The following is a 26,262-nucleotide window of genomic DNA, read 5'->3' as shown; positions in this document are numbered from 1 at the left end:
TATTTTGTTAGAGAGGAGGGAAGGTAGAAGGAGAATCATTGGTGGGTGTGAGACAAACATCATTTGGTTGCCTCTTACAGGCCCCAGTGGGACCTGGCCAGCAACCCAGGCATGTGCCCTGACAGGGAATCGAACTAGCAACCTTTTTTGGTCCCAGGCCAGAACTCAAGCCACTGAGCCACATCAGCCAGAGTGGCCTTCAGTCATTTTTTAAGTCAGATCATACAGCCATAATTCCTACATAAAGTGAAATATCATTTGCCAAAGCTCTGCTTCACTGTGGGTTCCATACAGCTAGCCTGCCTTGGCAACTCTCCAGGTTCCTTCAAGTACTCAAGTCTAGCTATGTCCTACGTTCCCCTTTGGATTTCCAAAGTCACCTTGTTCCTGGAATGTGGAATCTGCCCGACTTGTTGATACCTTTGCAATAGATTATTGGAAGCAAACAAGCATGGGGGACTTGAGCAAGAACTTCTGGGACACCAACCTTGGAGAAGGAGCAAGGGATGTAGAGTGTATGTTGACCATCTAAACAGGACAAAGATAATGATTAATCAAATCTCTTACAGGTTTAAAGGAGATGGGAATTAGGAGTGAGGACAGTCCCCCTCTCTTGCTGCTGGAGTGCTCCTCGTGAGCCAGCCCCACCCTCTGAAAAGATGTTTTCCGTGAGGATCTTCTGCATGGTCCTGAGTGTGGTGGGCACAGTTTGGGTATGGATTCCTTTGTTTTTTCTTCTTGCTTTCTCTCTGCTGTTTGCTTCACAAAGAGCTTGCAGGTCTGAGTCAGCTTTCCCACTGTTAGCTCCCTAAGCTCCGGGCCGTGGAGGCCAGTTCCCAGATGGGCTGAACACCTCAGGAGTACAGGGCACCATGAGCCTAAGGGGGAGACTTGCCGGGAACAAAGTGTATAAATTCACAGGGGAAGCTTTAACATCTACAACTCAGGCTTACAACATTGTGGGTTTTTTTTTGTTGTTGTTGTTGCTTGTTTGTTTTTTAAGAGAAAATATCTTTGTTGCCGCAAAGCCTTGAGATAGCTAATGCTACTTAACAGAATAAAGCCGTCACATAAGTTTTTTAAATCTAATTATTATTTTCTTGCTATTTGTATAGAATAAACAGAACAGTGGTTTAATACAGTTTTTTTTGAAAGGCTGTTTCTGTATTTCTTTTAAGACAAATACAAAGCAACTCAGTTGTCTTTGCAAATATATTACATAGCAAAGTCAGATGAGATTAATTAAAAGGCAATATGCTTTTGGAAGCAATTATATTCTTTTAAGATAATTACTAAATATTGCAATAAGTTCTAAAGTTTGACTCCAGAAACCTACAGAAAAGAAGAGAAACTTTATTCAACAAGGCTTTTGAAACACTTTGATCTTATAAAAACATGATAAATATGTTTAAAAGCTCAATTACATCAGATTGTGAATTATTCTAATTTATTTCTTTTCTTTCACTGCTCATAAACCTTAATATCAAAGCAGAAAAAAACTAAAGAGGGTTTATAACTTAATTTCCTCCCTCATAGTAAAATACTAAGTAAACATTTTGATGGGAAATGAAACTAACATCATTTGCTAAGATAATATTTTTGAATAATGCATAACTTTCAGTCATTTCTCCCTGTTACTGGCATAAATGTTTAATTTTTGTCTGTTTTTATTGTTGTGTCATTTTATTCTGAAGTATGCTTGAATTTGTCATCTTGTTTCTTAGACAAAAGATTATATTTGTTACATTAAATAAATAGTTCTTGATTGCTCAAATTAGTATTAATTTATTAATATTGACGCATTTTTTAAATGATATGACAAATGTTAACTAATTATAAGAATAAACTATTTCAGATTAAAATAGTCATAGTCATGGACAACAGTGTGGTGGGTGTGGGGACATGGAGGTGTAAGAGGGTATGAGGAGATCAATGATACTGGAAAAAATACAAAAAATAAAGTAGTCATAGCAAAATCCTTGTAAGTTGGTAGTACAAAGTGAAAAGAGCTAAAACCTAAAACCAGCATTCATTTGTTAGCATATAAAGTCTTATTGGAAGAACATGTTTATATCTTATTTTATCTCATAGATCACAATAGGAAATTTTTTAAATCTGAATTTCTAATTATGAGGTGTTCAAAAAAGCTGTCAGCCATAAACCATTAGTTATGTTTTCATTCTACTTTTACTAATTTCAAACAAATTATTAAATGAGGGAGCAGCCTAAAAAGCATTTCTGAGTCTGGACTGGCCACATTTTTGTCCTTGGTAATATTTGCTCAAATTTAGAATCTGTAAGGTCATAGTAGAAAGTTAAAGGAGAGACAGACATTAAAATAGGATAGTGTTGGCTTTTTCCTACTGAAATAGAAATTATAGGAGGAAAAAAGCTGTAAATTTTCTAATTATCTATCTCCAGATATTAATGAGAATTAAAAAACTAAATTTTAATGAATTCTGTACATTCAAATAATTTTCCTTTTATAATGGAGCCTTTAAAAAGCCTACCATTTATTAAATGATTCAGTGTCAAACACAGTTAAATTCCTATACCTTATCTCCTTTAATTTTTACAACTTCATAAAATGGATATTAGGATTTTCATTTGAAAGATAAGAAACAGCTGGTGAGGGGAGAATTGGAGGTGGTGGGATTGAGCAGAAAAGGAAAAGAACTCACAGACATGGTGATTGCCAGGGAGGAGGGTGGGTGGAGGTTGAAGAGGGTGTAATATAAGAGAGATAAATGGTAATGAAAAAAAATACAATAAAAATAAACTATTTAAAAAATAAAATAAAATAAAGATAAGAAACCTGAAGCTTGTGGAGGCCCCAACACTGATGCACTTAATCTCTGGGAAAGCCCCTCCTCTCCTCTGGGTTTGACAGGCATTTCAGAATCTTCTTATTATCTGCTTACTGTTTCTTTCTTTTGTGTGTGTGAATGAATCCTTAAAGGCTGCAGAGACGGATCAAGGCGAATTTTTAGCAGAAGGGGGAGGTGTCCGTGGTCCCAGAGTTGTGGAAAAACAGCATTCTTCCTGCAGAGAGGCAGACTGGCCCTTCTGCTCAGATGATGACTGGGTGAGCAGTGGGCCTGGGAATGGGGGAGTCCTTCCTTGTGGTGGTAGGAATGTTCACAGGCTGACCCCAAGAGATTACAGAAAACTTTACCAGTGGAAATCATCTAATAGCTCCTTATATGTCAAATGAAAAGGAACCTAGTCCTGAGAACATTATTTAAATTACCTCCCATACTCTGGTTATTAGTGGGATTAAAAGATTGGATTTTTTGTTGCATGTCCAGATAGATACTCAGAATCTGAATATTATGACCTGAAGATTTCATGGGGTCTAATTTATGATGGAGAGGGTCCTCATTCAAGATTTTGCTATAATCTATAACTAGTTCTCTTAAACTACTTTTAAATCAATAGTTGATCTGAAGGAATTGGGAGTGATAGGAGCTTCATAGAAACCTACAAAATTGTACTAAACCCAAGAGATAGACCCTTAATTTAATTTTTTTCTCTTCACTTTCAGAACCAAAAATGCCCTTCTGGCTGTAGAATGAAAGGGTTGATTGATGAAGTTAATCAAGATTTTACAAATAGAATAAATAAGCTCAAAAACGCACTATTTGATTATCAGAAGAACAACAAGGACTCTAATTCACTGACCAGTAATATAATGGAACTAGTGAGAGGGGATTTTGCCCAGGCTAACAGTAAGTATTACATACTTAGTGCTTTGACTTTATAGCACATAACAAAACAACCACATCAAAAATCCTAAATATGTTATCTCCTTATGGCAACTAAGACTTTATTCCAAAGTACTTCATGTAGAAACATGTACTGTGTTCCTAAGGGTACCTTAAGATATAACTGAATTCTTAAGGAGGAGACTGCAATTTTGTTTTGTTATGATGTAAAAAATGTCAGCTTAAAGTTGTTTAAGATCACAATGGAAGTCAGAATTTTCAACTGAAGACTAGAATTTAAGTGTTTCATTCCAAGGGTATATACTGAAAATAAGATGGGCCCACGCTTTTGAGTAGACATATTTGTTTCTATCTCACAGAGGAGGAAACTGAGAGGTCAAGAGGCTTGCCTAAGGACACAAAGCTGTCACGTGATGGAGCTGGGAGTGCAACCTATAGACTCCACTAAGCTGATTATGCAGTTTCTTTACATCTTAAAATATATAGTCATGCTATAGCTTTCCCACAGGATGAGGGCTAGGTCTCATTAGGACCAGGAGAGACTGGGTTTGTTTTGAGCATGGACAGCAAGTTTAGTGAAGTCCCAGTTCCTGAAGTCTTGCTTAACTCTTTATATCTTCAGGAGACACTTAAGTAATTTAAAGTCAATGGTGCAGCAATAACTGGCAAGTGAGTGACCCTGTTGACCTAAAAAAAAAAAAAAAAAAATGATTAAGAACAATTTCAAATCCATAGGTAAGAAGCAAACCTCAGTAAGGAAATCCAGGAACACATTTCCCAGTACACCATATCTGGCTATCAAGAAAAACACATTATAAAACATACCAAAAGGCAAAAAGCACACATTGAAGAGGCAGAGGAAGAATCATAACCAGACATGGCAGGGATGTTGAAATTATCAGACTGGGAATTTAAAGCAACTATGAATAATATGCTAAGGATTCTAATGCATAATGTAGATAGCCTGCCCATGCAAGAATGTGGGCAATGTAAGCAGAGAAATGGAAATCCTAAGAAAGAACTGCATTACATGCTGGAGGTAAAAAGGCATAAAACAGAAGTGAAGAATGCCTGTGATAGGCTCATTAGCAGACTGGACATGGGTGAGAAAAGAATCTCTGAGTGAGAGAATATGTCAATAGAATTCTCAAAAACCTATACGTTCATTGTTATACATTAGTCCAAATCCACAGAATTACAACAAGAGTGAACCCTACGGTAAACTACGAACTTTGGGTGATTGTGATGTATTAATGCAGGTTCATCCTGGGTTTAAAAAAAGTACCATTCTGATGATGGATGATAATGACGGAGACTATGCATATATGGGGCAGTGGGGAAATGGGAAATCTCTGTATCTTCTCAATTTTCTTGGAAACAAAAAACTGCTCTAAAAATGAATTGATAAACACACATCATAAAAAGAAAAAAACAGAAAATTATGAGAAAACAAACAAACAAACAAACAAAATCCAGGAGCATGTACAAGCCCCATGAGTAAGGATTTGATGAAATAATTGGAAAGTGATCATACCAATTTTGTTATCTCTTACTTACACTTCTAAAATTCCAAAAATATTTTTTTCTTCTGCAATTATTTGGGTTACTAAGGTGCAGGGCACCTTAATTGGCATCCATGGGTGACAAACAAGACTTAACATTGTCCAAAGATCAAATGCCTAATAGAGTTGCAACTCACAAATTAAATATCCAGAGAACAAACTATTATGAAAATAAAATGGGGAATATTTCTAAGTAAATTTCCTTCTTTTGCTGGCTATTACAAGCAAATCACTCAGCAGCTACTTCAATATCCATATTTTTTTTTTTTTTATTTCAGACAAGGATAATACATTCAACCAAGTGTCGGAAGATCTGAGAAGCAGACTTGAGGTACTGAAGCGCAAAGTCATAGAACAAGTACAGCATATCCAACTTCTGCAGAAAAACGTCAAGGCTCAGCTGATAGATATGAAACGACTGGAGGTAAGGAAGTGTGTCACTCTGCCTCTGGATTTCCTTATTTTTGAATAGCAGGGAAAAGGAAGGCAACGGTCAATCACTAGAATGTCTACTGTATCTAGAGCAAAGTGTTATATATCTTTTATCTACCTACAAAGTAGGTATTATCCCCCAACCATACACATGAAAAGGCTCAGCGATATTAAGAAAAATTTCCCAGGGCACATAGATAATAAATTTCAAAATCAAATATTCAGTCCCTGGTTGTCTTATTCAAATTCCTGATATTGCCAAGCCTACAAGTCCTCAGCCTCGCTGAAGATCACTTCATTAGTGTTTCTTTTTGGAGGGAATAGCTATTTGCTCTTGATCAGTTCCTAAGATGAATCCAAATAGGTGCTATTGCTTCTCCTGGCTAGCCTTACAATATGCAACATCTCTTCCACTGAGGATACTACATAAGTGGAAAATGAAGTTTTGGTAGGTAGGTCTCCAAGTCAAAGGAATGAAAGAGTTTCCAGAAAATAAATTAACAACTAATATCTCAATAGATGTCCTTTATTAATTTATAGCTACCTTTTTTCTTTATCTCTCTTCTCCTCTCTCTAGGTGGACGTTGATATTAAGATCCGATCTTGCCAAGGGTCATGCAGTAGGACTGTAGTACGTGAGATAGATCTACAGGACTATGAAAGTCAGCAGACGCAACTTGAGCAGGTCATTGCCAAGGACTTACTTCCCTCTAGATATAGGCAACCCTTACCACTGATAAAAATGAGCCCAGTTTCAGACTTGTTTCCCGTAGATTTCAAGAGTAAACTCCAGACAGCCCCTCCAGAGTGGAAGGCACTAACGGAAATGCAGCAGATGAAAATGGTGTTACAGACGTCTGGAACAGATAGGAATCCCCGAGGAGATACTACATCTCATGGAGCAGGATCAGCACCTGAAAACCCCAGGAACCCTGAACCCGGTAGTACTGGAAATCGGAAACCTGGGATTTCCAGACCTAGTGGTGATGGCACTTGGGACCATGCAAGTCTCGGGGCTGGAAGTTTTAGGCCAGATAGCACACGGCACAGGAACACCGGGCCTGCCAGCCCAGACTGGGGCCCATTTGAAGAGGATTCAGAAAGTTTAAGTCCAGGGTCAAAGAAAGAGCGCTACCACACAGATAAACTGGTCACTTCTGAAGGAGGTAAAGAGCTTCTGATTAGTAATGAGAAGGCCAGTTCTGGGGGCCCAACCTCCAGTCATCGTTACTCATGCTCTAAAACCATCACAAAGACTGTTACAGGTGCTGATGGTCGCAGAGAAGTGATCAAAGAAGAGGTAAACTCTCAAGATGGTTCTGACTGTGGGGACACAACTGATTCAGGCTCCTTTGCTTTTTCTGGTGGCCTAGATGATTTCCGCATCAGGTTCCCCGAGGGTGCTGATTTCTTCGGCGCTGACGCTGAAAAACTATTCTCACCTGTGTTCAAAGAATTGGAGGGTAAGGTCCACTCACTGGGCTCAACATCGGACATTTTCACCGACTTAGGGGAAACCAGCTCTCACCACGTCAAAGAAACTTCCCGTACCACCAAGAAAGGCCGTGCTAAAACTCGCACTGCCAGAGGTATCCGCACTTCTCCTTTGGGGAAGCCTTCCCTGACCCGTTAGACTAAGTTAATTATTTTTACAATGTGCTCCCATAGCACTTTGCACTTCTTTCCTAGCCCTCTCTCCTGCTTTATTCAAATTACACCTTTTCTTGTTTTTTTTTTTTTTTTTTTTTTTTGTGCTAGAATGTAAGTTCCACGGGGGCAGGGACTTTGTCTCTCATGTTCATCTCTGTATTCTCAAACACCTGATAGTGAAGAGGGTCATCACTCAATAAATACACGATAAATGAATGAATCCCTCTGAAACTTGATTTTGAGTTTGTTTAATCAAATTCTTTTACTATTCAAAATGTGCATGATTGGAATTGTCACCTAATTTATTGATCATATTTTTAGAGTGGCTCTCAGTGGAAATTGAGATCAGGTTAAAAACAAGTTATATTAGTGCTAAATGAGGCTTAGTTATACTTGCTGGTTACTTGCTATTAATCAGTACATGCAGGTAAAATTCCAAATCCATTGAGAAAATCCTCTTTGCAATTTGTAGGTATAAATGCCACTCATTTGCTTATGATTCATTCCAGTGTAAGTATATCTTTTCTCCATGGAAGGAAGGAAGGAAGAAAGAAGGAAGGAAAGAAGGGAAGGGAAGGGTAGGTAGAAAAAGGAAGTCAGTATCTGCCTTCATTTAATCTGGGCCAGTCCTATCTTTGTAAAGTTAAATGAGAGTAACTTCTTCCAACCAGCTTAATTTTTTTTTTAGACTGTGATGATGTCCTCCAAACACATCCTTCAGGTGCCCAAAGTGGCCTTTTCAATATCAAGCTACCAGGATCCAGTAAGATTTTTTCAGTTTATTGCGATCAAGAGACCGGTTTGGGAGGATGGCTTTTGATCCAGCAAAGAATGGATGGATCGCTGAATTTTAACCGGACGTGGCAAGACTACAAGAGAGGTTTCGGCAGCCTGAATGACAAGGGGGAAGGAGAATTCTGGCTAGGCAATGAATACCTCCACTTACTAACCCTGAGGGGCTCTGTCCTTCGGGTTGAATTAGAGGACTGGTCTGGGAACCAGGCGTATGCAGAGTATCACTTGAGGGTAGGCTCTGAGGCAGAAGGCTACGCTCTGCAGGTCTCCTCCTATGAGGGCACAGCGGGCAATGCTCTGATTGAGGGTTCTGAGGAGGAAGGCACAGAGTACACTTCTCACGCTGACATGCGGTTCAGCACCTTTGACAGGGATGCAGACCAGTGGGAAGAGAACTGTGCGGAAGTCTACGGAGGAGGCTGGTGGTACAACAACTGCCAGGCGGCCAATCTCAATGGCGTCTATTACCCTGGGGGCTTCTATGACCCCAGGAACAATAGTCCTTATGAGATTGAGAATGGAGTGGTCTGGCTCCCCTTCAGAGGAGCAGATTATTCCCTCAAGGCTGTCCGCATGAAAATCAGGCCCCTAGTGGCCCAGTAAGCTGAAAGAGTGGAAATGAGAGCACTCTGTTTTGTTTAGTGACGTGGAGAAAAAATAAGGACACTAAAGGAGTCAAGATTCTCTACAATGTAAAAGTTCCCTGGTGCTATTTTATTATTTTTTGTACTCTAGCTAAATGTAACTGAGATATATGAGTGCTTAAAGGAAATAAAGTTATGTGATTTTAAAAAATCTTTAAAATAACTCTGAGTTTTAAAATTTCTGTAGGACACACCAAGGGACAGTCAGTACATCAGAAAGAGGGAGTCAGATAAAAGATCCTCTCTGCAACCTTGACGGGTGCTGTTTGGAGAATGTCTTTTCTCACACCATTCAAAATCATAGGGCTATTGTAAAGTAAAAAAGTTGCCCTGGCCCGTGTGGCTCAGCTGTGGATTCGATTCCTGGTTAGGGCACATACCTAGGTTGTGGGTTCACCCCTGAGCAGGGTGTGTATGAGTTCCCCAATGTTTCTCTCTCTCCCCTTCCCCACGCTCTAAAACAATGAAAAAATATGTTTTCCAGGGAGGATTAAAACAAAAGTTACTCCATCCATCTCATTTGAATGATTTTAAACCAACATTTTAAGTTGAAAAGCACTAAATTTAACAATGGCTGGCTTTTACAGAAGAATTACAAAATTCTTTGATCTCTTCTGTTAGCAAGCAAACCTAGGAAAGCAGAAGAAGCATTCTTTTGGAATAGAAATAGAACTCTATTCATAATGGATACCACAATGCACAGTTAATATTTTCCCCAGAGTCTAACCAATTTCTTTCAAAAAAAAAACCTGGAAAATGTATTTAAAAAATTTTAAATATTTACAAGTATTCCAAAAAACAAGTGACATTTACTCATTGATTAATAATTTTCACAGCATTCATTTTACTTTATTTTTCCACCAATCATATAGTCTGTGATACGTTAGTTGTTATTAAAGTAAAACATTTTTTGAAAGCACCTCACTAAATATGATTATATTATTTATAAGTTCAACATGTTTACATTGGTTAATATTTTATTTTATTTTGATCTAAGTTGCATCTCTGATCTTGATGGCCTCGGCTCTTGCTTTCAATTTTTAACTCATATTTCCTTCTAGTGAGTACTATTTCCCATTTATACTTAAAAATGTATTAAAATATCCCAAGCACAGTAGGATTACAGTATGTTGCACGCAATTGCATAGTTTCTGTCCCAATATAACTGCATCCTTTCTTCTTGTAAGGAAAGCAGACAGAGGGAGGGTGAAATGGAGGGAGGGAGGGAGGCAGGCAGGAAAACACAGAAGGAAAGAAGGGGCTAGGTCTGGGGGCAGGGGAGCAGAACCCAGGGAGCAGAGGAAAGGTGAGCATAAGAACTTGCCTGAGTCACATATGAAGCCTCAGTATTCTTGCATTTATTTATGTGCAATTAAAAATTGTTGCTACAGATGAAATTATATACCTCCAAATCTTTGATACTTGCATAAAAACTTCTTCTGAATTAAAAGAAGTTTCATTTGTTTCAGACAATGCAGTTCCATGTTATCTCTATGCCCACCATGTGGACACTCACACATATTATCTCTTTAGAATTTGATTTGTAGGAAGAATTTTATTTTCCAGAATATCACATTATTAGGGACAGAATCAGGTCCCAATGTGAAGGTGACTCTGCATGTGAAGGGTCATTTATTTCTCATTTATTTTGAAGGCTTTGAGGTCATTAGCAAGGATAGGTAACTTCTTTTAATTTAATGAACAACAGCCAATATTAGTACAATCATGAAATTAGAGATACAAATTGATTGTGAGAGAAGACAACAAACATCTCTTTCCCATTTTACCTTATCTTTAACCTGTTGCTCCATTTCCTTTGTTCCAGAAATTAAATGTTAATCTAACTTCGCTGATTCTCATTTACATAGAAACCCATTTTCAGTTGATTTTCACTTGGTTATCACTCTCTTGAAATTGTTCTCCTTAAAGTCAACAATAACTTTGTAGTTCCATCTGCAGGTTTACCTCATGTTTTAAACATTATGTGCTGTGGAAATCTGGAAGAAAGAGGAAAGACAGAAGTCAAAACAAGTACCTTCTCTCTTTGAAGGAAATTTCCTGGATGTTTCATATAGCACTTCGCTTAAATCTCATTATCCACAGTTCAGTCACATGGACATATCTAGCCACAGGAGATATGAGACACTGACTGTTAGCTATTTCATTAAAGTTAGGATTCTGTTACTAAGGAGACAAGAGAACAGGCGATCAGCAGCGTAGCCAGACCATCTTTTCTCACTCTATGTGTACATTTTCTCCTTGGTTGGCTTGACGATCACTGTAGTTTCAATTACCATCAGCAGGTTGACGATAGCCAAATCTAAAACTTCAGACCTGACATCCAGATCCATTATTTCAACTAATACTGAACACATCCAGTTAGCTATTCCTCATTAACTTAAGATTCAACCGATGACTTTTCATTAAAACCCGTTGTATCTTCTCTATTCCTTATCCGAGCCAGAAGCAGCATTAGCCCTCTAGTTTCTTAATTTAAAAAATTGGGGCACCTTCTCAGCTTCTTTATTAAAATTCTTATATCCAATCTATTCCAAAACCATCTTTTACTCTAAAATTGCCCATTCTAACAGCACTTTAGTGACTTGTGTTATCTTATGTTCATCTTTCCTAAATTAGGGTGTTCAACAGTCTTTTAATATCTTGCTTTACCACCCTTCTTTTGTTCATTCATTCTCCACAAAGTTACCTTTCAAAAAACAAATCCGTCATGCCTTTCTCTTATTTAACACCTTAAGGTTGAGTTAAAACCAAATGAAAGAACAAACAAAACAGACACATAGATACAGAGAACAAACTGATGGTTGTCTGCAGGGACAGGGTGGGGGGATGAGTGGAAAAGGTGAAAGGGAATAAGATGTACACACTTTCAGTTATAAAATCAGTACTTCATGGGGATATAATGCATAGTGCAGAGAAACTTGTCAATAACATCTTAATAACTATGTCTGATAACAGATGGTTACCAGACTTATCATGGCGATCGCATTATAAAGTACATAAATGTAGAGCCACTATGTTGTATATTATAAACTAATAGAATATTTTGTAGATCAACTATACTTTAATAAAGAAAACTAAAAACTTCTTAGCTCTTTCACAAATTGGTCTCTTTTTAGTCTCTCCAGTCCATCACTATATACTTCAGTCATTGAATTTCTCACCGGTATTGATATCAGATTCTTTAATGATTCTGTCTCTTTCCATATACTGCCTAGAAGCCTCCCATTCATCCCTTAACATACAGCTCAATACCGTTCCTTCTGTGAACCCTTTCTTACTGCCCACATAGAACCAGAGATTGTTCTCTGGGCCCTCACTGTTCTTGTTCATATCTCAAAACTAACATTGTCGACCCATAATTCTAATATAATTGTTTCTGTTGTTATGGCACTAGATTGTGAATTCCTCCGTGTGTGTGTGTGTTCTTTTTTTCTTTGGTTTGGTTTTTTTTTCTTTTCACTTTTTTGTTTATGCTATTACAGTTGTCCCACTTTTCCCCCTTTCGTCCCCTTCCACCCAGCCCACCTCCCACTTCCATATCAGTCCCCTCACCATTGTCCATGTCCATGGTTCCTTCATATATGTTCTTTGACTAATCCCTTCACCTTCTCTCAATCAGTCCCCATCTCCTCCATTCCCACTTATAGATGTCAGTCTGTTCCATGATTCTATGCCTGTGGTTCTGTTTTGCTCATTAGTTTATTCTGTTTATTAAATTCCTCTTATAAGTGAGATCATATGGTATTTGTCTTTCACCAATTGGCTTATTTCACTTAGCATAATAATCTCCAGGTTCATCCATGCTGTTGCAAAGGTAAGAGTTCCTTCTTTTTTACTGCTATATAATATTCCATTGTGTAAATGTCCCACAGCTTTTTAAACCACACTACTGATGGGCACTTGAGCTATTTCCAGATCTTAGCTATTGTAAATCATGCTGCTATGAACATAGGGGTGAATATACTCTTTTGTATTGGTATTTTGGGATTCTTCAGATATGTCCAGAAAGTGGAATTGCTGGGTCAAAAAGGAGTTTTTAAGGACACTCCATAATGTTTTCCACAGTGGCTGCACTAGCTGGCATTCCAACCAACAGTGCACTAGGGCTCCCTTTTCTTCACATTTTTGCCAACACTTGTGGTTTGTTGATTTATTGATGGTAACTATTCTGCCAGGTGTGAGGTGATATCTCATTGTGGTTTTAATTTTCATCTGATAATTAGTGATGTTGAGCATTCTTTCATATGTCTATGGGTCATTTGTATGTCCTCTTTGGAGAAGTGTCTATTCCGGTCCTTTGCCAATTTTTAAATTGGATTGTTTATTTTTATTTTAATTTACTTAAACATGAGAATATTACATATAGCATTTAATCTTAATTATTTTCCCAGAGGTATTACTGATCTAATTATACTCTGTCATGGGTTCCTCTTATAATCAACAAAATACATTTCCAGTTTAGTTAGCTGATAGGAGAGGTGCAGCTGGTGAATTAGAACAAGACCCATCCAGCCAAGTTCACTAATCTCCAGTCATGTCTAGAAAAGCCTGAAAGAATATGGCACCATATTAATATAAGTACATAAAAGTTGCAAAAATCATAAACTAAACATTAGTTATACTTGAGTGAAGTAATGAAACAACTTGAGAAGAAACAACATTTAGATTTTGGTAGTCATGAATATTATACAAGTTGCTGGTAGGTAATTAAATTTACACAGAAACAATTTTGGAAATATCATAATTTATTTATTTAATCATACATTTATTGATTAGCCTACATCCTATTTTTAATTGAATCCAAAGTACTTTATAAAGCTGGTTGTGGAGAATAATCTTTAATAGGAGGGAGGGTATGGTAAGTAATTTGCATACTGATTCAAATTAATTCTTATACAATAGCTAGACATTATGTCTTCCATTTCCACAAAAAGCAACACTTTGAAACCACAGAAACAAGAAAATTCAAGGCTTGAGCTGATTAAACAGTGGTCAGCTATTAAACAGTGGTCTCGCTATTCATCAGCTCAGGAGTGAAGGTGGCTACAGGTTGATTGCAACAGAGTACTCTAGAAAATATTTGCTAAATCCACCTTTGACTCTACAATAGGTCGATGACCTCAAGGTTGCATGCCTGCATAAGTTGTTGCAAAACTGCATTGGAAGTATATCCTTCGGAGAGATAAAGCAAATGTTGCAAACAACTGGTGAATGTAGGTGAAGGACATCAAGGTATTCATTAAACCATTCTTGTCATTTCTCTGTAAGACTGAGACTGCTTAAAATAAGGGGTTGTTGGAAAACTATAATTCAGTCCATATACAAAACAAAAAACATGTTGCCTTTGGTCACATCTTTGTTGGCAAAAGGAGAGAAAGGACACAGTGGTTAATACCAGTACAAGTTAAGACTTGTTGAAGAAACATATGATTCTTCCAGTATAATCAGTTAAGAAATAAAATACTTGAATAAACAGAATATCATGATTGTTATCCTACATACAAAAAAAAAAGGTTAAGAATTTATATAAAAGGTGATTATGCTAATAGAAAGTTGAGGAAAGAATTTAAAAGATAATTATCAAAAGAAGATAGTCATTAAATATTTTAAAATCTCTTACTTGCAGTAGTACTTAAAGATATGAAAATTAAAGCAATTGTCAATATTTGAATTATAATATTCAGAATTAGTGAAGGAGAAAAAAACCACTTGTAATTTTGTGTGCATGCCAAATGTAAATTGATATACATATTTACCTAACTTTAGGAATTTATTCTAGAAGAAAATAGATAATAATATATATTATACATTATACAGATTACATATATGCAAAAGGTTACTGTAGAAATATGCTAATTTCAGTATTATTAGAAAATGTTCAGAAAAATACAAATGTCAAATGAGAGATTTACTTTAAAAATTAGAGAACATTTACATGATGGAATGTTATATGGCCATTAAAAGGCATATTATAGAAAATAATATTAATAGAAACATCAAATAACATGACACAATGTGATCAATTCAGGCACTAAAATATACACAGGAAAACAAGAAAAATATAAATCAAAATATTAGCTGCTTCTTTATCATTGTTGAAATTACGTGGTTCTACTTTTTTCTCTACTTCCCAAAAGGTCTACGAATAATATATACTACTTTCATTATCTAAAATAACACTTAATGTTGTTAAAATAAACAGAAATCATCCCCTTTGATAGGTTTAGCCATAGTTATGCAGCAATGCATTGAGACCAGTTGCAGAGTTGCTTTCCAGTGGGAGCTCAAGCAGAGACCGTCAAATCACTTGCCTCAGTGAAGGAAGGGATGGAATTCAACAATCACAGTCTCAGGTCTCTGTACAAATGGTAGGCAGCATCTATACTTAAAAAAATCTAGAAGTCCCACCTAGAGAATGATCTGTGGCTGAGGGCCACTGGAATAGAAATAGTGGTTCTAGCATTGGAGACCATGTTGATAAACCCCAGTCAAGTCTTAAACACAGGCAGTAGTCACCTGTGAAGTCACAAGATTTCAAACCTGGTTGACACAAGTAAAATTGTATTTTAAATAAGATCTGCAGGTTTGGATGATCAGCCTATGTGATATTTGGTGTTCATGCTTAAACAGAAATGCCAGTTGACTGCAGCTGCCGGTGTCATGTCATTCACATTTTTGCCCCATGTGGAGAAATCTGTGTTCAGCTTAAAAAGCAATCCCTTAGTTACATTAGCTGTTTTCCTTGGTTCCTAAATGCAGAGGAACTAGAAGTTTACATCCAGAGTGCACATATCCTTTATATTTTGTTACATGCTTTCAGTCCTAATTGTATAATAAAATATATTATACTTTCATGCCATAGTGTGGGATTGGTAATTTTCAATTCATCTTTTTATTATCTTCAAAAAAGTCATGAGTTCATCTTTTTAGATAGGGTTTAACATATTCTAACTAGGGGACACTCCTTTTTTATTATATTCACAATTGTGATGCTTGAAAGGCCTAAGTCTTATATGTAGCATTTCTTACCAAATGATACCTTAAGAAGGCTTACTTCTTCCCAGAGACCCAGATATTATGTGTCACGTAGGACTGGTCTCTCTGTTTCTGCTACTTGTACATTAACTAAGAATTGACCATCAAGTTACTTACTACTGGTTTTTAATCTGTGGCTTTAGTTTAAATTCCAGGAATTCTTTAGATCCTCGGTGAGTGTCTAGGGGTTTAACAAAGGTCTGAGGTACACTGTCATTGGGTTGGGCTCTTGCCTTTCACCACCCATGATTCAGTGGGCCTTCGCTACAGCCAGCCTTTCTGCAAAAGTTCTACTTCCAAGAATTTTGCATATTCAGTTTCTGTCTGTGCCTTTGTTGGAAAATGGGTTCTATATATTTAAAAATAGGACACCTAAGATCTTGATAATCATTGGATTAATCATCTAATATGTATGAACTTATGAAAATCAACCTTTCTGATGGGCTAATGACTCTGGAATCACAGATGAGAAAGATCTCATTACTAGTGAAGGAGGAAGGTATGTACAACAGATAAATTACTATTAAAGTGAGGCTTGAAAACAAAGAGCAATTTGCCAGATGGATTTGGGGAAAAGACAGTTAACAATGAGGGTGCCATATAAAAGGTCCTGACCTTTCCTGGAAGGTGAAAACCTCACTGTGACAAGAATATAGATGTGGGATGGGGGTGGGGCAGAGGACAGTGCAGGGACCATTTTCACTCCCAGCTAAAGACTTCAGACTTAAAATTTAGATAACAGGGAAATAACATTGAGCAGGAAAGTAACTGGGTATATGCAATAACAGAGTAATAGATAGTAGTTAGGGCTAGGACAGAACTATGGCAGGGAAACTAGGTAAAAGTTGAAGTTGGATTTGATGAGGAATTAAGAGTGACCATATTTACATGATAAAAATTAACAGCCTTTGCTTAGATCAGCGGTTCTCAACCTGTGGGTCGCGACCCCTTTGGGGGTCCAACGACCGTTTCACAGGGGTCACCTAAGACCATTGGAAAACACATATAATTACGTAGTTTTTGTGATTAATCACTATGTTTTAATGATGTTCAATTTGTAACAATGAAAATACATCCTGCATATCAGATATTTACATTATGATTTATAACAGTAGCAAAATTACAGTTATGAAGTAGCAATAAAAATAACTTTATGGCTGGGGGTCACCACAACATGAGGAACTGTATTAAAGGGTCGCGGCATTAGAAAGGATGAGAACCACTGGCTTAGATGTAAAGGTTAAGAGGATGAACCTCAGGACCACAAGTTTCCAAGAAAATCAACGGCTCTGATGCTAAGCTAAGGAAAGGGGACCTAGGGCCATGGAGTTGCCCAGGGCAGTTGGAGTGAAGTGATAGGAGAATACAAGGTAAAATAATGTTGAGTTGAGGCATTCATTTCTTGGGGAGACATGGAAAAAACAAAAAATTCACTTATATTTCAGTTCTGGTATAACTATTTAAGAAACAATAACCCAGTTGAGGCCAGTTAGCCTAATTTCCAGGGGCAATAGGCAACTGCTGCTTCCTACCTCACTATTTCCCCCCCAAAAAAACAAATGGTGAAGACTCGATCCCAAGTGCCCTCTTGGAAATGCTGATCCCAAAGTCTGGCTAAGTGCCAGAGCAGTGGTTTCCCCTGGTGCAGAGTGAGATTTTCAATCTTCAAACATTCCATGCCAGTTTGTGAGCTACTTGAAGTTGTGAATACTTCTTTTCTTAAAAGTCAAAAGCCTAACTCATTGGCCATGTGGATTACAAAATAAGAAGACATTACTTTACTGCAACAGAGACTAGTTTAATTTTCATTCTTTTTGAAAGTTTTCTGCGACAGACCTTACATAAATAAATATGAGTTTTCAAAGTGAACTTTTAAACGTAGGCTTTTAGTTTGCCTCATAGTTTTTCTACAATGATAGAAAATTCCTCTTCCTAACTTGAAACTTTACACGATCAACTGGAATTGAAATTCTGAACACTGACTGTTCACAACTATCCTTTTGGTTACTTCTTGGTCAGCAATATAAATGAACAGCACAAAAGAAAATAGTGTGCTGATTTTAATGTCATTTACCCTAAATAGTTTTTCCAAAAAATCACACTTATAGCCTTTTGACAGTTTTAGAGGGATATAATATATGAAAGAAAATTGCAGTGACGTGATATAAAAAAAATGTTACAGATGGAAGAATAAAAATCTATGTTTTTGGGACTATTGCTGTGGGAAGAAGGGCCTGATCTTCATAGACATCTTCTTCAACGAATACCAGGACCCCTTCCAGTTCATCCAGACCACTCCATCATCGGTGCCATGTTTTGCCATGTCCCAGCTGTAATGCCCACCCCAGTAGTATCTGCCATTTGGATTGGCTGCATGACATCTATTGTACCACCATCCACCACCATCCTCTTTAGAGCACTGTTTCCTGGGGTCTGAGTTTAACCTGAAAAGAAACATGTTTGAGGTTATTACAACTGCAGTGTTGACCAGTTAATTCAATGTAAAGTACCCACAGAGGATGCTGTGTGCTATACCCCTTCCCTCTGGTTCTGTGAGTAAAGTCACACTAATACACCAAAGACCTTCTCTGCCCTCAGACAAGAAACGGAGAGACCTGGGCCTATGTGGCAAATGCATCTATATGTGTTACTTTAAACTGGAATGATAGCTTTCCAATCTCTTAGTATTAGAGAACTCTGAAAAACAAAATGAAGGCTTCGAATATATACATTTCAATATAGAGATACAGAAATTTATCTAAACACTCACTACTCAGAAGGTAAGAGTATTCTAATTCCAGTTCTATCTTTCATAGTTGTATGCCTTTGAATAAGTTACGTAATCTCTCTAAACTTCATCTGTCAAGTGAGGATCCTAAGGGCAACCTTATCGGAATGATACAGAAAGAGCTTAACACTTCAGTGCTTGACACACAGTAACTACCCAAGGAATGAGAGTTATTAACAACATTAGCTATTATTAATGATCCCAAACAACAATACCTGCGGTGACTTTTACAGCAGGAGGGAAGAACACAATACATACCAGCCGTCATTGTCTCTGTCGTACGTGCTGAAGAACATGCCGTTGTGAATGGTCATGGTTCGGTTTTCTCCCACCAGTTGAGAAGCTCCTTCCATGAGGGCATTGCCAGCTGTCCCCTTATATCTGTTCACTGAGATCTGGTACTTGTTTGCCTCGTTCTGTATAGTGAATCCTCCATAGCGTGCCTTTACCTTATCTCCTTTCCAGTCCTCCATTTCAATCAGAAGTTCAGTGGGTCCCATCTTGGTAAGCTGACTAATTTTATCATTTCCAAGCCAATACTCACCTAAAAAAAATAAATAAATAAAATCTCACCAAAAATAAAACCTTTAGAAACTAAAAACTGCCTTTCTTCTCTCGTCTTTCACACTCTTTTCATAAATTCTTCTGAACTACCTAAAACAGACTCCCAACAACTATGTTTTCCTTTTAATGGAAAAAAAATTAAAAAAACCCATTTTAGATACAATGATTTTATTTTGTACTCTTCAGTTATTACCTGGTAGGCCACAGAATTTTTTCCCATCTTCATTGGTTGCAATATTGCCAAAGCCTTGTTTATATGGATTCCATTTCCTGCCAAAGTCGACGCTACCATCTTGACGGTTCTGAATTACTGTCCATCCTTTGAGTCAAAGAAAGAGAAAGAAAAAAACAAACAAACAAACAAAAAAAAAACAGCACATATTCAACAACAACAAGTAATAGCCTTTTGAGGGAAATGTCTGAATTCTTTGTCTATTTAATTTCAATTCTGCCCATCTAAGTGCTCCACAATAGACCTAACAAGCAGATAAATATGAGAAGAAAACTCTTAAAATCTTTAAAATCTGCAAGTGCTTTATCTTACTCTGAATTGTGACTCATAGGTATCTTATAACTTTTAAAATATTGACTTCCAGATCGAATGGCCTATTGTTAGTTACGTTAAAGTAAGGTTTTATTTCCTAGGATTTTGTGGTATCAAAATAATTACAGAATAGCCGGTCAACAACTACTCAACACTTACCTCCACCTTCCGTGGTCATGTCACAGTATACTCTGTACGGTTTGACAGAACTGTGAGGCTGAATGAGATACAGCTCGGATGTTTCACCTCCATTCCTGATGATTTCCTCACATTCTGCAACCAGAAGGGAACGTATTATATTCAGGGAACTGCAACAGATTTACTTGGTCTTTAGTCATCCATTTGATGAGTACATGGGTTCCGGAGGAATGTTTTGCTTTTGGTATCTGAGAATGTATTACGGACATCGAATCTTTCTTTTACTCAAAATAAAACTCAGTTTTGAGTTACAACTGCAAAAGGGATGAAAAAGTCCTTCTCCACCTTTTGTGTCCCGGGCTATCTGCCAGCTGTACAGCCAGAGCACATGGAATGAAGACACTTCCGTTCTGCATCTCTTCACTGCACGTGTGGAGCTCCCACCGTCCTCACCCTCCACCCTGCCCGGCCAAAGCGGGCAAAGGCATTAGGCTACGTCAGAGCGCGGCATGTTAGGCGTGCGCTATGACGTCATTACGCTCGGCCAAAGCGTGCAAAGACATTAGGCTACGTCAGAGCGCGGCATGTTAGGCGTGCGCTACGACGTCATTACGCTCGGCCAAAGCGTGCAAATACATTAGGCTACGTCAGAACGCGGCATGTTAGGCGTGCGCTACGATGTCATTACGCTCGGCCAAAGCGTGCAAAGACATTAGGCTACGTCAGAGCGCGGCATGTTAGGCGTGCGCTACGATGTCATTACGCTCGGCCAAAGCGTGCAAATATATTAGGCTACGTCAGAGCGCGGCATGTTAGGCGTGCGCTACGACGTCATTACGCTCGGCCAAAGCGTGCAAATATATTAGGCTACGTCAGAACGCGGCATGTTAGGCGTGCGCTGCGACGTCATTATGATCGGTGGGAGAAAATCCACTGGACTTTTTCGTTGCTGTTGTTCCCTTATTTTTAGGGAGTGTGAATCCTTCTGGAACTCCCCAGAAACATGTTTGTTAACTGTTACCTTTGCCAGACACCACAGGAATGTTGCAGCTGACAGTGCACGGGGTACGGCAGTAGTCTATCTGAGCCGACACATCGGTTTCTAATTTTTGTATTCTGCTTCTCAAGTTTTCCAGGATTGCACGGAGTACACGAAGGTTAGTCGGGATATTACTATTCAAAGTCTCATCTATATATAGTCGGTAGTTTTCCAGCTCTGAGGTGTACTCATTTATTACATTTTCGTTATCTGGAAAAGTGAAATTATGTCAGAATGGTTAGCATTTTTCTCCTGATTAAAAAACAAAAACCTGAAAGTATTCAACCACACAATCGTGGTTCAGATTTTCTGAGAATAAATGAATGGGCACTGAGCCACCATGAGGCAGTCATGCTATGCAGTCGTACTTAAGAGAAAATTATTTGGTGCATGGCATATGCAAATTAACATATTCTAGCCACTACCCCAGTAATTTACCTTAAGTGTAAGCTAAAAGTTATGCTTAAAAGTAAATACAATAGGTTGTTTATTTTTTGGTGAGGAAAAAAGGAGAAAGTATTAAGACCTTCCGTCTCAGAAGTTCAACATCTTACGGAGTGGATACACTAGATTTATTTATTCATCTCACGTAAGTATAGCAGAGCCTTAAAATTTACAAGGGAGATGTCATAATTCCTTTGAAAAATGTCCAAACTTGGGCAAACTGTACACTGAGGTGTCTACGTCAGACTCGCTCACTAGCTGATTTCTAACTACAAAGCCCATAGCACTCAATTCAGATCTCAAGATTCAAAGGTTAGGTATCATTATTTGCAATACATACAATTGAGTCTGTCATGGATTACCCTCTTATATTCAAAACCTCAAGTGTTACATACATAAATGCTAAATTTTTACTGTGTGAATATTGTCTCCTGAGTCACAAGTTTTTTACAGATTACAAATGAGGACTCAAAAATTTTTCATAGAAAATTGTCCCTGCTGATGCCACATTGGGAATGAGTTAAATAGCGTTTCCCTAACAAGTTGCACGTGAAGGTGACCACGTGGGGACTCCAGGGTGATCAGGACCATACTGAAAGACTCAGGGTGCTGTTGAGCATAACCTAGAAATGTTACTCTTCTCTTCATTGTGCGTTCCCATGGCAATCTTAACAGTCCCACTGTGTAACAGAATCAAATGGAAAACGCAGGGATATCTACCTTTTACTTGCTTCTGCCAGTTTTTCCACATGTCTTTTAGTACATTCATATACTGAAAGGTGTCAGAAGCGGTGTGGGAAATAGAATCCATGTTATTATGTAACTCATTCACACTGTTTCTGATTGGTCTTTCCTGGTTTACCAATGTTTCTTGCAACTGACATCCTGTAGGACACAACACTCCCTGCAGACAAAGAAAGTATCAGGCGTTAGATGAAGAATCTGGGTTATGTATATTTGTGAAAATAGCACATAGTGAAAATCCAATGATATCATTAGCCAATATAAAAACTTGGCATTTGCTTTTCTTTAGGCAAGCCCAGGAATTCTAGAGTCATCACCATATTCCTATGAAAGTTAAAAATAGGCCTTACCACAAAATAAGTGTAAATATAAATGTAATAAATAAGTGAAAAATTTCTCATCCAAACACATGGAAGGGGCAAAATACAAAGGTAGAGGCAACACCCATGAGTCTTCAGATGTAATCTTGGGCTCAGACCAAAGAAAACTAGAAAGAAACTTTCAACCAAAGGCCCAGTATGTTTATGTTTCGTATGTACTTCCAAAATACACAAAATAACCACAATTAGGAAGCCATGATGAGCACAGAGGCTTTCTCTGCATGGGCCACCCATCACCACAAGGAACACCAGGGCACCTACCAGGTCTGGGTCGGCATGAAGGCAGCCCCCAGCGTCAGGGGCTTTTCTTTCCACTTTCTTTTGGTTGGCAGCTACTTTGGCTGGACGAGCCCGATAGCCACCTCCACTGATGGGAGGTGGGGCAGGTCTCAGGATGGGAGCGTCTTCCCTCTTCCTGTCGAGTGGTCGGTGACCGCGCGCATCAAAACCTCTCTTCAGAGAAACAGGCAGAAATAAAATATAGAGTGTTACAGAAGATTTGGGACGTAACTATTGCAACATCCTCATTTTATAATTTACGTTATCACACAACTAATGATTTGCTTAAGGTCCACCAACTGCCCAGTTGGTAAATCAATAAGTTGTTTAGGTTTTTTTAGTGTGAGCAGAAAGAAAAACTGCGCAAAAAAGCTACTGTATCTCACATAGTGTTTTAAAAGTGGCCCCAAAATTAAGCTGCATCAGATTATGAGTAGTAATGAGCTCAGATTCATGGAACCTATACACTGAATGACGCACAATAGTGAGGAATATATTGTCAGGAAGAATAAATAGTCTGAAGCCTCTTGGATTACTAAATTTCTATAATTATTGCTAATTATTTCCCCATGTTTAGTTTTTATGAATTGATGATTAATTTGGGTAACTCCTACATAATAATATCCTGAAGCAATACAAATTTATTTATAATAGGACAACCCTTGCCTCCAACATGCTTTATAAGAAATAGGGCACTCTGGAGCTAGACTCCTTGGCTTCACCCTACCACCTACTAGCTGTAAGATCTTGGACAAGTTATTTTATCTGTACCCATTTCCTTATCTGTAAAATAGGGATAATAATAGTTAGTATCTGCTGTTTAAGATGATTGTAAGACTTAAAATAATTTATTGCATATGAGATCCTCAAAAGAGTACCTGGCACATAGTATTTGTTATTATTTTTATCTCAATCACACATAACAGGTACTATAGTTTAAGTGACTTTTCCTCTGTTAATCCCCCTAACTTCTATCAACAAAATTATTTGATAAACCATTCTAATGAAATTTCCTATGTGATTTCTTTATCAAACATCATAACTTTTCATATTTAAAATAATTCTCAAGGTATATGTGTTGTGATTAAAATTATTTGTTAAAAATATTACATTAAAAGATGAAGTAGAAAATATGCATTGCAATATAAAAGGGTTGACTTGAATCTACTGTATTATCATATAGTCTATCAGTAATGATATGCTTTCAAGTTCAATTACAAATTATTGAAAGACTAGATTTGAAGCAGAGACTAAGCTTTCTAGTTATTTTGTGAGCCTGGAAGTCATTCAATTACTATTAATCACTCATTAAGTTATAATATTTAATATTTAGTTGGAGGGTGCTAGGCTTTAAACCCAGGCAGGTTGGTTCCTGATTCCCCTGCTTAACTGCTGGACTTAAATTATAGTATCTGTTATGTATGATAGCAATAAAAATGATGTGTGAAGATGTGAGGGAAAAAGACATATTCTATTTCAAAATCGTGGTCTCTCTGTCAGAGCCGGTCTGTTCTAATAGGAATTTTATAAAATATAATTCACCTGTGTATTATAAATCTATTTATAACAGAAGGAACAATGTTTTCTTTTATTCCAAAGTGCTATTAGAAAGGTAACATCGAAGACCTAGCTTTACAAGAGATAAAGAAATAAAAAATTTTCAAACATTATATGGATATTCAGGTTTATGAAGACCACTTATTAAAATAACTAAAACTAGAAAATCCATTTTGAAGCCTAAACTAGTAAACTGCCTCTGTAGAGATTAGTTTGTGAGCAAGAATGTAAGTGCTTAGCCAAGTACTTCACAAATATTTACATGTTCTTGACAATGTTCTTACCTAATGCAATTAACCAGACAAGGATATTTTTATATGTATAGTTTGATAATTAGATCACTTAGAGAGTTCCTTCAAATTCAACAAATGATTCAAAATGAAGGACATCTTTTAAACATCATTGTGTACTTTTATTTCTAGTGTGGCAATACTATGTTATATATAAGAAATTTGATCATGATTCATTTGATATTAAAATTAAAATTCTTTAAATTTTCATTTCCTTAAATGTATTTCTGTACTTCTGATATCTTCAAACCCATAGGAATAAATCAGCAAAGATAGTACTTTAGGAAAAACTATTCTACAAATGAATAAATTAAACTGGGCTATATGTTTCATAATCTTTAATAATAACAATATTACCTATGACTTAAATTTCATAATCTGAAAAAACAATATTTCATTTTCTATCACTGCCTTTGATCTATTCTGCTTTTAGATTTAGTTTATAAATTTCAATCACAAATAGCCAGTAATTCAGGAACTATATATGGCCCTCCTTCTCCACAGAGACCCTGTCTACCATGTCTTTCTTTCTTGTAAAACATTGCTCTTATTTTATAGTCTGCAAAATTCTCACATTTTTGTTCTTACGATTTAGTAATGTGTTAGTAGAACCAAAGAAAGTTCATCGTACTCAGGATAACAGCAAATAAGAATAAACACATCTTACCTTTGGTGCATCATCTTCACCCTGGGAAAATGAAAGTGATAAACCAGAAAACAAAAATTATTATTTTGTTTTTATATAAGAAATACTATGTAACATTGTTGAGACAAAATGGGTCCCTGAGATTGACAATTCCATTTCATAATTAAAATCAAGATTAATTTCACTGAAAATAAATATTCCATACGGTTATGATTGTTATATTTTACATTACTAATATTAGTAATAATATAATAAATTTTTTTAAGTCACCTCATTGTCATAGTCACTGAGAGCTTGGGATTCAACTACAAAAACACACAGTAGTAGCAGTAATAGATGTTTCATGATTTAAATTTTTTGAAAGTTCCAAGAAAAAGTCCCTCTCTTGTGAACTTAACTGAGAGCACTTCAATCCTATATATACCCGAACCCTCTGTGAGGTATGACTTTAGAAATGGTTACTTTCCGTAGTTAATATTTAATTTTTTGGTTCACTTGTTGGCTGAACCATTTTATCACTTAAGCAACATCTTCCCAGTAAGACTTATTTACTTGTCATTCAGCTATTCTCTGTTGGCCAAATTTAGAATGCTGAAGTTCTTTAATTCAGTTCATTGGAAAATATGATGGGAAATTATGACATTCCTAAAAGACATGTGCATCGCATTTCCTGTAAATTAATGTGGATGACATCCAAGCTTACAAAGAATGTGTGAGAAAAAAATATTTTTAATCTAAGCACAAAAAAATTGGTCTAACAAGGCACCTACTCACATTACAAGCTCGCTAAAGTTATAGCATAAATACTTATGTTTTGAGGCAATCATCTAATTCAATTATGAAATAATCCATTAAAATGAAGAATAATGTTAAATCATTATGTGTTTATTAATATACATTAATCAGAACAAAACATGACAGCATTGTGCTATAAGAGACAAAAAAGAAGTGTCTCGCCTCATTTTTTGCTCTGACCACGTTTCAT

General features: G+C 37.0%; 2 protein-coding genes across 2 annotated transcripts; one reads left to right on the top strand and one right to left on the bottom strand.

The window, feature by feature from the left end:
- The first annotated feature begins 616 nt into the window (after window positions 1-616).
- On the top strand, window positions 617-8,971 carry FGA (fibrinogen alpha chain). Its single transcript, XM_090288822.1, has 6 exons — window positions 617-713; window positions 2,960-3,085; window positions 3,545-3,728; window positions 5,566-5,711; window positions 6,297-7,308; window positions 8,058-8,971. Exons 1-6 carry the CDS (start codon window positions 660-662, stop codon window positions 8,765-8,767), a joined length of 2,232 nt encoding a protein of 743 aa, XP_090144948.1. The 5' UTR covers window positions 617-659; the 3' UTR covers window positions 8,768-8,971.
- A 9,003-nt stretch (window positions 8,972-17,974) lies between these two features.
- Window positions 17,975-25,643, bottom strand: FGB (fibrinogen beta chain). The gene is made up of 8 exons (XM_090288756.1): window positions 25,548-25,643; window positions 22,767-22,958; window positions 22,102-22,285; window positions 20,920-21,147; window positions 19,920-20,033; window positions 19,410-19,535; window positions 18,911-19,196; window positions 17,975-18,308 (listed from the first exon to the last, which is right to left on the bottom strand). The coding sequence occupies exons 1-8, from the start codon at window positions 25,620-25,622 to the stop codon at window positions 18,077-18,079; spliced, it is 1,437 nt and encodes a 478-aa protein (XP_090144882.1). The 5' UTR covers window positions 25,623-25,643; the 3' UTR covers window positions 17,975-18,076.
- Window positions 25,644-26,262: the final 619 nt, after the last annotated feature.

This window comes from Furipterus horrens, unplaced genomic scaffold (assembly GCF_987537825.1).
Source record: "Furipterus horrens unplaced genomic scaffold, mFurHor1.1.pri manual_scaffold_10, whole genome shotgun sequence".
Taxonomy (NCBI): domain Eukaryota; kingdom Metazoa; phylum Chordata; class Mammalia; order Chiroptera; family Furipteridae; genus Furipterus; species Furipterus horrens.
The sequence above is the reverse complement of the archived record's forward strand: the minus strand, read 5'-3'. Positions and strand labels throughout refer to the sequence as shown.